The sequence below is a fragment of the Phodopus roborovskii genome, unplaced genomic scaffold (genome assembly GCF_943737965.1).
Source record: "Phodopus roborovskii unplaced genomic scaffold, PHOROB, whole genome shotgun sequence".
Lineage (NCBI taxonomy): Eukaryota > Metazoa > Chordata > Mammalia > Rodentia > Cricetidae > Phodopus > Phodopus roborovskii.
This window is the reverse complement of record NW_026126571.1, coordinates 22,304,820-22,316,161: the sequence shown is the minus strand read 5'-3', so window position 1 is coordinate 22,316,161 and position 11,342 is coordinate 22,304,820. Positions and strand designations below refer to the sequence as shown.

Here is an 11,342-nt window from a genome sequence, read left to right as displayed (position 1 = left end):
CCACCATCATTTCAATGGTTCCAGCTCAGTGACCTTCAGCTCCAGCTGAGTCAGCCCTATGCAGAAGAACAAAACCCACACCAGACATTCTTGAAAAATAGTAACTTTATTGTATTTAGCTACTAAATATTGGGGTGGTTTGTTACCCAGCAGAAGCAAACTGATACACCCATCATTTCACTCAGAAGGGAAGCCAGCCCATGTCCCGCCACAGCTGAACAGCCTCTCTTCTTGAATCTCACTGTCCCCCCTCAGGGCAATACGCTATGTCTCTTAAGGAGATCTTCCCTCAAATACTCACAGGGCTTGCTCCCTGGCTTTTACTTTTTTATCTGTTCTTAAGTAGCGTGTATCATCAAAGAGAATTCTTATGCTAACAAATACCTCTAACACTTCCCTGTTTTGCTTTTTAGTTCTCACGATCTGACACACATATTATCCTTTATCACATATGCTCCCAAGGAGATGTAGAATCCATAAGGGTGAGAACTTGGTCTTGTTTATTACTGTATCTTTAGCACTTTCAGTAGGGTCTGGATTTTTTTTTTCCACCAGGAAAATGATAAATGTAATAGTATTTCCACTAACTTAGTGTCTAGGTCTATCACTATAATGTTTCTTGAGGCTAAGGTAGGAAAATGAGGACTGTGCGCCACACTGGGGCAAGTTTCATTTGACTTACCACCTAGAAACATTCAAGCACAGAGCTGTCAAGTCTTCAGAAGGGCTATTAGAGGCTTGTCTGGTGATGGCCAACTCTAAGCTCTGTACCCTTTGACCTCCCCTCCTTCTTTGTTTTTCCCCCTTTCCTTCATTGCAAAAAATAGTTAGAAACAAAACAAAAAGCTCCAAGAAAATGTTATCAGCATAGAAATTTATTTAAATTCAAAATAATACGACTATAGTTAGAATAATGTAATAATAATTGTCTAATGGAAATATCATCATTGGCTCTGAAACAGTCTAAAGATGTCATTCTTCTGGAGTCAAAAATATGTAGTAAGAATATACAGGAATCAGAAATATAGAAGCAAGTGGGTTGAGTGTGGAAAGCTGTAACAGGAGGGACACACTAAGACACTGTAACAGTCCAAACAGGAAGACACTGTCAACAAGCTGTCTTACCCATCAATCCCAATCAGTAGCCCAGAATGAAGGAATAACCCCACTTGGTTAACAGGACAAACTTCCCTCTAATTTGTCTTTTTAACCAATTTGTTTCCTTTTTACCATGAGTTCCATCTGTTGACAAAACATTTGGTTTTATTTGCACAGTGGAGTAAATAAAACATCCTGATCAAAGTGTTCAATTTTGCTGAAGGTGCTCAAGGATCAAACCTTTTAAAAAGTCAACTGAGCTAGTTTGCGGAAGCAATCAGGTACATTTGCTAAATAGATGAAAGCAGCATCATTTAAAACTGGGTGAGAAATCCCAGGGATTACTGTAATGTAGATGATCAAAAGTAGACAGACGACCTTTGATTAAACCCATTACTTAGAGAGTAAGCTACAAGGACAGAGTCTGGTTCCCAAGTGTCCGTGTCCAGAGGGCACATCAGAAGGTCTCCTCCTCCCTCAGATACTGGAACACAGATGAGAAGTCTTTCTTTGAGTAGCCCTTGGCACACATCATCCTGTATATCTGGTGGGCCAGGCTTCCTAGAAGAATTGGGCTCTTGGTGCTGGTGGCAGAGTCTTGAGCCAATCCCAGATCCTAAATCAAACAGTAAGGAGGAAGCTCATTGAGGATGGTGGGAAGATGCAATTTGGAACTGGGCTGCCTATTGCTAAAGGGAGGAGGAAAGAAGGAAGAATAGACTCGGGGAAAAAAATTCTTATATGCATTAAGTGTGTGACTGTATGTATGTCTTCTCTCTTTTGATGCTGAGGAGCAAACCAAGTGCTTCATACAATGGTAGGCAAGCTTGCTATCACTGAGCCACACCCCTATCCCATATTATTTTATTAAGTGCTTTCACATAGCTAGAAAAGTGCTACAAAGTTCTTGATTTTTGAATTTCCACACTCCTGTCCTCCAGGAAACCTATTTATTTTGTTTTTAGATAAAAATACTGTGCAGGCAGGATTATATAAAGATGTTTCTCAAGTCAGGTGTGTTGGCACTTGCCTTTGATCCCAACATTCAGTAGGCAGAGGTGACGAATCTCTGAGTTTAAGGTCAGCTTCATCAACAGTGTGAGTTTAATACAGCCAGGGCTACACAGAGAAATCCTATCTCAAAAAACTAACAAAGAGATGTTTTTCAAATCAGTGGAAGCCTGTATAATTGCTATAAAAAGTATTTTCTAACATCAAAGGAAATACACAGAGGCTAGGCTAGCCTGGTCTAAAGAGTGAGTTCCAGGACAGGATCCAAAGCAATACAGAGAAACCCTGTCTCCAAAAACAAAGAAAATACATAGAAACAGTCTCGAATAGAGTGATACATATGACAGGGGCAGCCTACACAGATTCAGTCAGCTGAAGAAAGACATTCAAGAGGGACTAGTATCAGTTGGGACTAGTACCAGTATGGGAGCACAGGAAGCATAGTCTAGCGTGCTGAATAAAGTCTTCCAGAACAAAAAGATGGTTGAGCACAGAGCTGAAAGATAGGTGTTAGTTAGGTAAAAACAATGGGGGTTGAGGAAATAGCAGCAGGGAAGAACAATCCTGACAGAGAACAGACAGGGGAAAGGCTTGAAATAAGAGAGAAAGAACAATGACTTCAGTGTGGCTAAAGCAGAGAGAGGAGCAGAACAGGGAACGGAAGCAAAGGCCAAATCATCAAGACCTTGTTAGACAAGCTGCAGAAAGAGACATTAACCTACAAGTAGCTGCGAGCTATTAAAGGCAGTACCAGAAGTGACACACTCAGGTTTTACATTCTGGCCTACTCTCGTTATCATGTGGATAGTGATGTGGAGAAGATCAGGAGGTTCAGTGGGGGAATCTGGTGGTGTATGCAGATGAGGCACTGCCAGGGTATTGGTACAGGAAGAAAAGGGATCTGAATGAATTGAAGACACTCAGAAGGGGACAAATGTCCTGGAGAATTCACTAGAGCATTTGGGTGAATGCGTTACTACATTTGTAATGGGGTGGAGGGTGGTGAGTACTATGAGAGACTGGAAACATTTCTATAGTTGAGATGACAAATGAAGCAAAATGAGGGCTGTGAGTTGCCTTTTAAATGACTAATTTACACATAAAGCAGGAAGATATATTTGAAACCCATGAATACTTTAACACAAGTGCATTAACAACCAAGAAATCCCACTGCTCCCATTCTAAGGAATTGGTAATTTAGTGCAGGTTTATGATGAAGAACAAAATTTTACTAGCTTCTATCATATGTGTAAACACAAGTCCCAGAGAAAAATCTCAGCCTATCCTTGCCCAAAAATAAAATGAACAAAGTAAGGATTTTTTTTTTTTTTTTTTTGTAAATCAAAGGCAAATTTAGACTAATTTTTATTGGGAAACTGATTCACTGTTGTAACAATTTTGCCTTGTAGGACAGGTACAAGCTTTGTTGAAAGGTATGTGTGTGTCTCTGCGTGTGTGAGATGGTGGGGATTAGGCTAGCAAATACTACTTCTCTCCCTCCCAGTTAATCTTTGCATTTACCATACCTTCGCCATGAGTGTTGTTCCAAATCCACCTTGGTAGTTATTAGATGAGGGGACTCCATCCATCACCCCAGGTACAGGATTATAAGTGTCACTGGACCAACATCGTCCTGAGCTCATATTCAGGATTTTAGCCAACAACTTTGGGTCAAGCCCTGACCTGTCAAAGGTCAAAGGAAAACATTAAATGTCAGAATGTACAAGTCCTGCATGACTTACCATTCCACCTTTTTGTTCATCACTATAAATCTAAAGCCTTCACAGAACTGGGGGCAGGAGAGCCTCTGACAAATGTGAGCCAGCTTGGGATACATAGGAGAGCGTCAGAGCAACCTGGGCTACAGAGTTGGAGCCTACTTCAAAAATCCAAAATAAAGGGTGGGAGTGGAGGAATATGCCTTTAGTCCCAGCACTCTGGAGCCGAGGCAGGCAGATCTGTGAGTTCAAGGTTAGCCTCATCTACACAGTGATGGTTACATAGGGAGAACCCATCTCAACCCCCCTCCAAACAAAAACAAAAAACAACAATAAAACACCATCCATAAAATCAAAGCCAAGTGAAGAATCCAATCTTCAATCATATATTAAGAGCTTCTGATTAAAGCCAGGCAGTGGTGGCACACACCTTTGATCCCAGCACTCAGCAGACAGAGATAGGCAGATCTCTATGAGTATGATGAGGTCAGCCTGGTCTACAGAAGAGTTTCAGGACAGTCAGGACTACACAGAGAGACCCTGTCTCAAAAAAACAAAACAAAACAAAACACCTGAAAACAACAACAAAGAGAGCTGCCGATTATCAAGGCTGAGAAACCCTAACTGTTACTATAAAGAGGAGAAAACATCATCAGTGTGTGTGGCTTCTCACACTCATGGGTTCTGCCCTCTTTTAGATATTACTGCTTTGTCACTTATGAACTTTAAATCAACCTGATAATCTAAATTCTACACTCACATATAAACGATCTATTTTAGAATGAAATATTGACAACACTGAAAAGTCACAGCAGTCTGGGTAGAAGCACACATACGTATGTTTATTCCTTTGCTTTTTATGAGAGTAAATGCAAGAGATGAACGATGAGCTGTAAAATATGCCTAGGAGAAGTTATCATTACAAAAGACAGTATTTCCTGCTGCACATATTTCCTTATTTATTAAGCCTTCATTAGATAATCTTGCTTATGAAGCAAGTCTGCCCAGAGTGGTGACATATGCTATCTATTCAGAGACATGCGTTAAGAGTTCTGGGTCACCTGCTGATAAGGTTACTGATCCTGATAAAACAAAGCTTGCCCGAGCGGAAACATCATTTGTTCTATCACTGAGCTGATGGCATAAATGGCTGCTCAATGCAAACCTAGGAACTGCAGCACAATGCTCATCAGCTTGAGTCTAAGGATCTTCTCACCATTTGGGAATCCCAGCTTAAGTATCAACAAAACAAGTTTCAAATAAAACTTCATACTCAGCCACTTATTGGTTTCTTTCATGCAAAGGGCCATTATAAAAACAACTGTCATAAAAGCTTTCTACTTTGTCCTAAAATCAATCTCTTATAGGAAAAAAAAAAAAAAAAAGATTGAAAAGAAACACTTAGATGTTAAACAAACTGCACCTCAGGGTGCTTAAATTGATTACTGTGTAGTCTGTTTACTGCAAAATCTGAATACCCAAACAGCAAGCCATCTTTCTGATGCTAAAGCAGGGAAGAGAGCTGACAGCTAAAAATCACATGGAGCCAGTGTAACACACAGGATGCAATCAGGCTTCTGAGGTAGTGGGGTACACAGAACACTATGTGCCCCACACGAGTGCGTATGTCTCTTACTAAGGATTCTATCGAGCACAGAGATTCTATCCAAATCAGCCATCACACCAATAATAGACAGAAGCGCAACAGTTTCAGTCTTTTAAAAATAACTGAGTGTGGCAGAGCATGGTAGTCTATGACTAATCTTAGCAAGTGGGAGGCAGAAGTAGGAAGATCAGGAGTTCAAGGCTAGCCTGCTACAGAGCAAGTTCCAGGACAACCTCAGCTACATTAGTCAGATACTGTTTTAAAAAGGCAAAGGAGAATTAAAAGATCCAAGTTTGCTATGTGTATAGTTGCAACAGACTCTTTCTAGTGTAAATAAAATAAAGCTATCACTATGACAGTGAGACTTGACATGGAAAGGCAAAGACAGGAATAATTGTGAAGAGAAAAATCACAGATTAGCCATTAGCTAAGTGCTATAACTACAAACATATTCTCTAATCAAAACATACATCCATAAAGACAGCACATTCCCAAAGACATGGAACATTTTAGGGGCATCCTACTGTCTTACATTTCTTTCTTTTTCGCCGGGGGGGGGGGGGGGGAATTTTTTCAAGTCAGGGTTTCTCTTTGTAGCTTTGTAGACCAGGCTGGCCTTGAATGCAGAGATCTATCCTCCTGCCCCTGTCTCCCAAGTGCTGGGACTAAAGGCATGTGCTACCACCACCTGGCTTGTCTGAGATTTCAAGATGCCATCACATCCACACAGGCAGATTACCTCCTCTCTTTGGAACCTTTCAGGTTATGTGGCTAGTACTTCATTCACAAGAATCTTGATTGCAAAGGAGGTTCATACTCTGTAGTATTTACTCAAATGGCGAGTTAAGCCTACTTCCCCATCTTTGGAACACCATCTGAATAGAACAATCCAGGGAAACACACTGGCACTGGCTTATGGAAACCTCCTTTGGCAAACATGTTACCTAGGGTACATGCACATACACAAAATCAAGTGGGAGCTGTTTCTCTGCTCACTTTCTAAACCTGATGCTGCCTGCCTTGCAGATCCCAGTCAGGAGACTCCTGCTCCCTCCCTGCCCCCACTCTGCAGCAAAGTATATCATTAAAGAGAGCAAGTGAGGAGTGTTTTGCATTTCCTTTTTCTGAGCCTTCTTTGGCTGGCACATGCAGACCTGACAGTTAGAATTAGACAGGATATTAAAATCAGTTACTGAAGTCTTCTGTCTTCCACTGTGCCCAAGGCTTGTAATGGTCTGAAACCAGCTAGAATACACAGTAATTGTCATTCAGAGAGTCTACCCTAGAACGTCATGCTTCACTGGAGAAGACTGAGTTTCCATTTGAAATCAACAAATTAATCCAAGACAGGTATCTGAAAGGGCAAGTTTAATAGGAAGCAGCTACTGGGCTCTCAACCATGATAAAATGTTATTGCTGCTTCCCTGTAAATTGGCTGGGAACATATGATACTTCTGCATAAGAGCCCCATCGCTGCTCAGGAGATATACAGCTCAAGCCATCAAAAGGATGACAGTCTGTCAGTCCCCATAATAACTTGCCACTGGAGGTGGTTCGAGAGTGTGTGCATGCATGCTTGTGGCTTTACAATTGCTGGGATGTTCTCTGATATAAACAGAATAAATTCATTGCTCTGACTGCATATATAATGCAACTCAAATAAACGTCACTATGTCAAATCTCACCTCTAAAACACAAGAACATTAAATGAACTTTTGGGAGAAGCAAAAAACAATGCATTATAAACTTAAAAAAAATGAAAAAGTATAAAAACCCTTTGCCTTCACCATGACCAAAATTTTGTTGTCCAAAGTTTGTTCACTTTCAACCTTTTAAGTATCTACACTGGTGTTTGGTAAGAATAACTGGCTGTTGGTGTAACAGAAACAGATCTGGAAAGAAAACATCTAAAGCCATGTCCATTTGAATCACTCACTGATTCACTCACACTTCCTCAGACCTGCCACGTGTCAGTTCTAGACAAGAGCCAATGAGCCAACAAAGAAGCCGAGCACAGGCTGTGTTACCTAACGGGCAGAGGAGAGGAGATCCACACCCACAGGCCATGAAGCTACATTAGAACTGCCACAGCCCATCCTCTCATTCATCCCCTCCCTCCTCTCTTCCTTAGTCAAATCTTCACTCTGAGTGCCTGCTATACTCTTTAGAATTGGCCATGCACATACAACCATTATGGAGCTTATGTGCGTACGTCATCTTGTGAGAAAGGTTATGAAAAAAAACTGTCCAAATAAGAATCAAATCCTAACCTCAGATATCATTAAGTACTATGTGCCAGGAACTATTTTTAAAAAGCTACAAGGGTGCCAGGCAGTGGTAGTAAGCGCCTTTTTAATCTCAGCACTTGGGAGGCAGAGGCAGATGGATCTCTGTGAGTTCAAGGTTAGCCTGGTCAACAGAGTGAGTTCCAGGAAGCTAGATCTGTTACACAGACAAACCCTGTCTGGTGTGTGTGTATGTGTGTGAGGGGGTGCCTACAGGGATTAATCAGACATCTCAATAAACCAGGGGTTGGTACCATTATCATCTTATAAATGAAAAAGGCAGATATCTGTGTACAGCTGGACGCAAGTTACACAGCCTCAAACCAGCCTGAAAGTCACTGGGTGATTGTGGAGGGTGGTGACATGACAGCCAGCTAGCCAATGTGTGGATTTTATCAGTTAAGAAATCCTATCAACATTTTGATTACTAACCTCCTGCAGTCTTTCTGTTAGCTAGGGCACAAAAATAAGAGTTTCCCCAGGTGGTGATGGTATATGACTTTAATCCCAGCACATGGGAGGCAGAGGCAGGTGGATCTCTGAGTTTGAGGCCAGCCTGGTGTATAGAGTTCATTCCAGGACAGCCAGGGCTACATAGAAAAACCCTGTCTTGAAAGCCAAATGAATAAGTAAATAATTGAATAAATCAATCAATATAAAAATAAGTTTTAATCCTCACATCAGAGAAAAGGCAAAATTGAGGTGCAATAATGAAGACACTGAAAGTAACCCCTGCAGGAAAGGCTCTCTTTGTGGAGAGCTTCCCATTGCAACAGAAGCAGCAAGTGTTTACAGTCTCTTTTGGTGTAAGACACCATGGCAGCTGCAGGAGAGGAGTGGGCTTGATTCACCATGGAAAATCACTTGTTACATCACCAGTGCTTCTTAAAAATCAGTTCCCAATGGAGCAACATTATGAGTGGAACAACAAAATGCACATTCACGCTGTTGTGAATCACAGTGTTTGTGATCACAGAAACACAACCTCTCTCATGTCAGCAGGGAGCTTTCAAGGCTACATAATGACTTCAGAGTTCTAACTAGGAATCCAATTGGGAAGGAAAAAGATTTAATTAAAAGGAACCTCAAAGTATATTATATACCAATATTTTTTGCACTTCATTTTTTTAACAACATTTAAAAATATCACTAACATCCATAAAAGCTCACTACAAAAGAGGTCAAGATGATTTTTCAACTGCATGCTTTTATTCTTCTATTAAAGAGAAACCCAGAAAAAAAACAAAACACTGACTTTTGAGAATGAAATTAATCTGAAATGATCACGTCACTGGAACAGGCGACTCAATTTGTAAATGTTGACATTAATACTCTAGAAAATTCTACTTGTGAGTGAGCAGAATATAAATGCAGCTGAACCACTTTGATGCTATACTACTCTGTGGGAATTTACTACTTGAGAATTTATGCTTGCTGATGCCAATTTTCTCTTTCACCTCGCAAAGTGCAATAAATCGTGGCCACTCTCTATACTCTATTAGAGAACAATCCTATCATTTTAAACCATGTCTGTAAACCACACAGAAAAGACATCAGCAGAAGCTCTCATCTTAGGCTTTCAGATCACCAAGGATCTTGTAATGTGAGAAGACCCTCAAGTTATGAAAATAACTCAGTACAATATAAAACATTAGAAACTTATGTTATTTTGATAGTTAAATAAAATGAACACGTTTCTGCCTTACTTTTGAACTTCTTATTCACATTTTATTTATATTTATAGGTCTCCGTCCTCTCTCTCCATAACACACACACACACACACACACACACACACACACCACCTGCACATATTTAGAGTTTAGGAAAACTAAACATTTAAAAGTTTCATACTTTTCAGAGTCTGGAATACTAGGTTCTATTATATTATAGAACAACAGAAAAGCTTCCTGTTTTCAAATAATACTTTACCATGCTGGGTCATGGCCAAAATAAGATAAACAATTTTTCTGCTATTAATGTCCCTGTATGGATTTATGCGACTTTCAGTATTTTCCTTGAGAAGCAACCTAGTGCAGTGGCCAACAGGTTTTACTTCATCACACATTATACATTTTGTCTCGATGACAGTGGCTGTCATCTAGGGACTTCCACAAGTACTTACCTAGATGCAGGCTTCACTTTAATTTTTAAATTACATTTACTTGTGCACATGTGAGTGCGCATGCACACACACATACACGCATGCACGGACGCACGCCAAGGCATGTGTATGAACAGAGGACAACTTGCAGGAGTCAGTGCTGGCTTCCCACCATGTGGGCCATGTGGGCCCTGGGAATTAACTCAAACTGTCGGGCTTGGCAGCAAGTGCTCTTACTTATACCTGTTAAGCCATCTTTTTGTCCTCAAAGCTTCATTTTATTTTATTCATTCGTTTGTTTGTTTACTTATTTGGAGACAGCATCTCACCATGTAACTGGCTGTCCTAGAACTCACCATGTAGAACAGGCTGGCCTCAAGCACACAGAGTGATCTGCCTGCTTCTGCCTCCCAAGTTCTGAGACTAAACAAATGCATGCGCCACCAAATCCAACCCAAACTTTTGCTTCAGAAGAGGAAATCTAATTAGTTTTGACAGAAAAATGTCAGAAGACACACTGTTGGTGCCCAAGGAGCATCCTGAGCCAGTGATGTTCCTGTGAGGAGTAAAGGACAAACTAGTGAGGAAGGGGGCATATCATGAATCTAGGATGTGAACCTAGGTTCATTCACCCAGGCTTTTACTTTTTATGGTTTAGTCCCTTATTTCCAGAAAAATAAAAATAAAGTCATATATGGGTATTAACTCTGTTGTTAGTAACAATTAACTTCATATGCAATTCAAGTTCCAGGAAGTTTTGTTTTCTTCTTCCATGAAATTGGTCTGCAGAACAGATGTGAAAATAAATAGGCTAATAACAAGTTTTTTAGTATGACAAGTGGCCTGAAACTGGCCACAGCACAGATATGATGCTCTAAAGGGCTCCCATGCACAATAGTTTTATTAAGGCTTTGTACAGACCATCTTATAGACACGGTTCTAAAATGTAAATGGTATGGGGTATTGATAAACCAATTAGCACTGATGCAAAGCAAATTCCTCTTTTATCTCAATTACAACATGACAACTTAATAGGTCAAGATAGTTTAACATCTGAGACGGGCAATTCAATAAAACAACAGCATCTTGATATGGTAATTAAGAGGAAATGTGAATCCATTACCATGTTTTAAAAAATATCTCAAGTACTTTGGCTCTTTTTATTGCTTTTATCAAAAGCTGTGGTCCAAGCCACTCCTCTACTCTGTGCTGTATCTATCTGATAAGCTGCCGCCAAGAGATAGGAAGAAAAGCTATGAATAAAGTGGTCTGTACACATTAAGCAGCTCTCTAAAATTAAAAAAAGTGTATTTATTATATTCATGAAATATAGAACATTAAAAATATTAGTTAATTAATCATACATAGCATCCTCAATCTAAAAGATTAAAGTCTAAAATTTAGGCATTAACCTTAAGAATTCTAGAGAATTATCACCGAAAAGAAAAATAGAATTTCTGACTCAGTTTAAGCAAACAATCAGTGAACCCTTTTATTTTAAAGACGCATCCTAATGTAGAGT

At 40.1% G+C, this 11,342-nt stretch overlaps 1 protein-coding gene across 1 annotated transcript in view; it reads right to left on the bottom strand.

The window, feature by feature from the left end:
* Positions 1-857: 857 nt before the first annotated feature.
* The window catches only part of Hibadh (3-hydroxyisobutyrate dehydrogenase), a 94,545-nt gene continuing 84,060 nt past the window's right edge, over positions 858-11,342 (bottom strand). Inside the window, exons 7-8 of the mRNA XM_051202837.1 lie at positions 3,636-3,792; positions 858-1,714 (exon numbers count right to left, since the gene is read on the bottom strand). Coding sequence (XP_051058794.1) covers positions 1,556-1,714; positions 3,636-3,792 — 316 coding nt within the window. The 3' untranslated portion in view covers positions 858-1,555. The remainder of the gene's footprint in view (positions 1,715-3,635; positions 3,793-11,342) is intronic.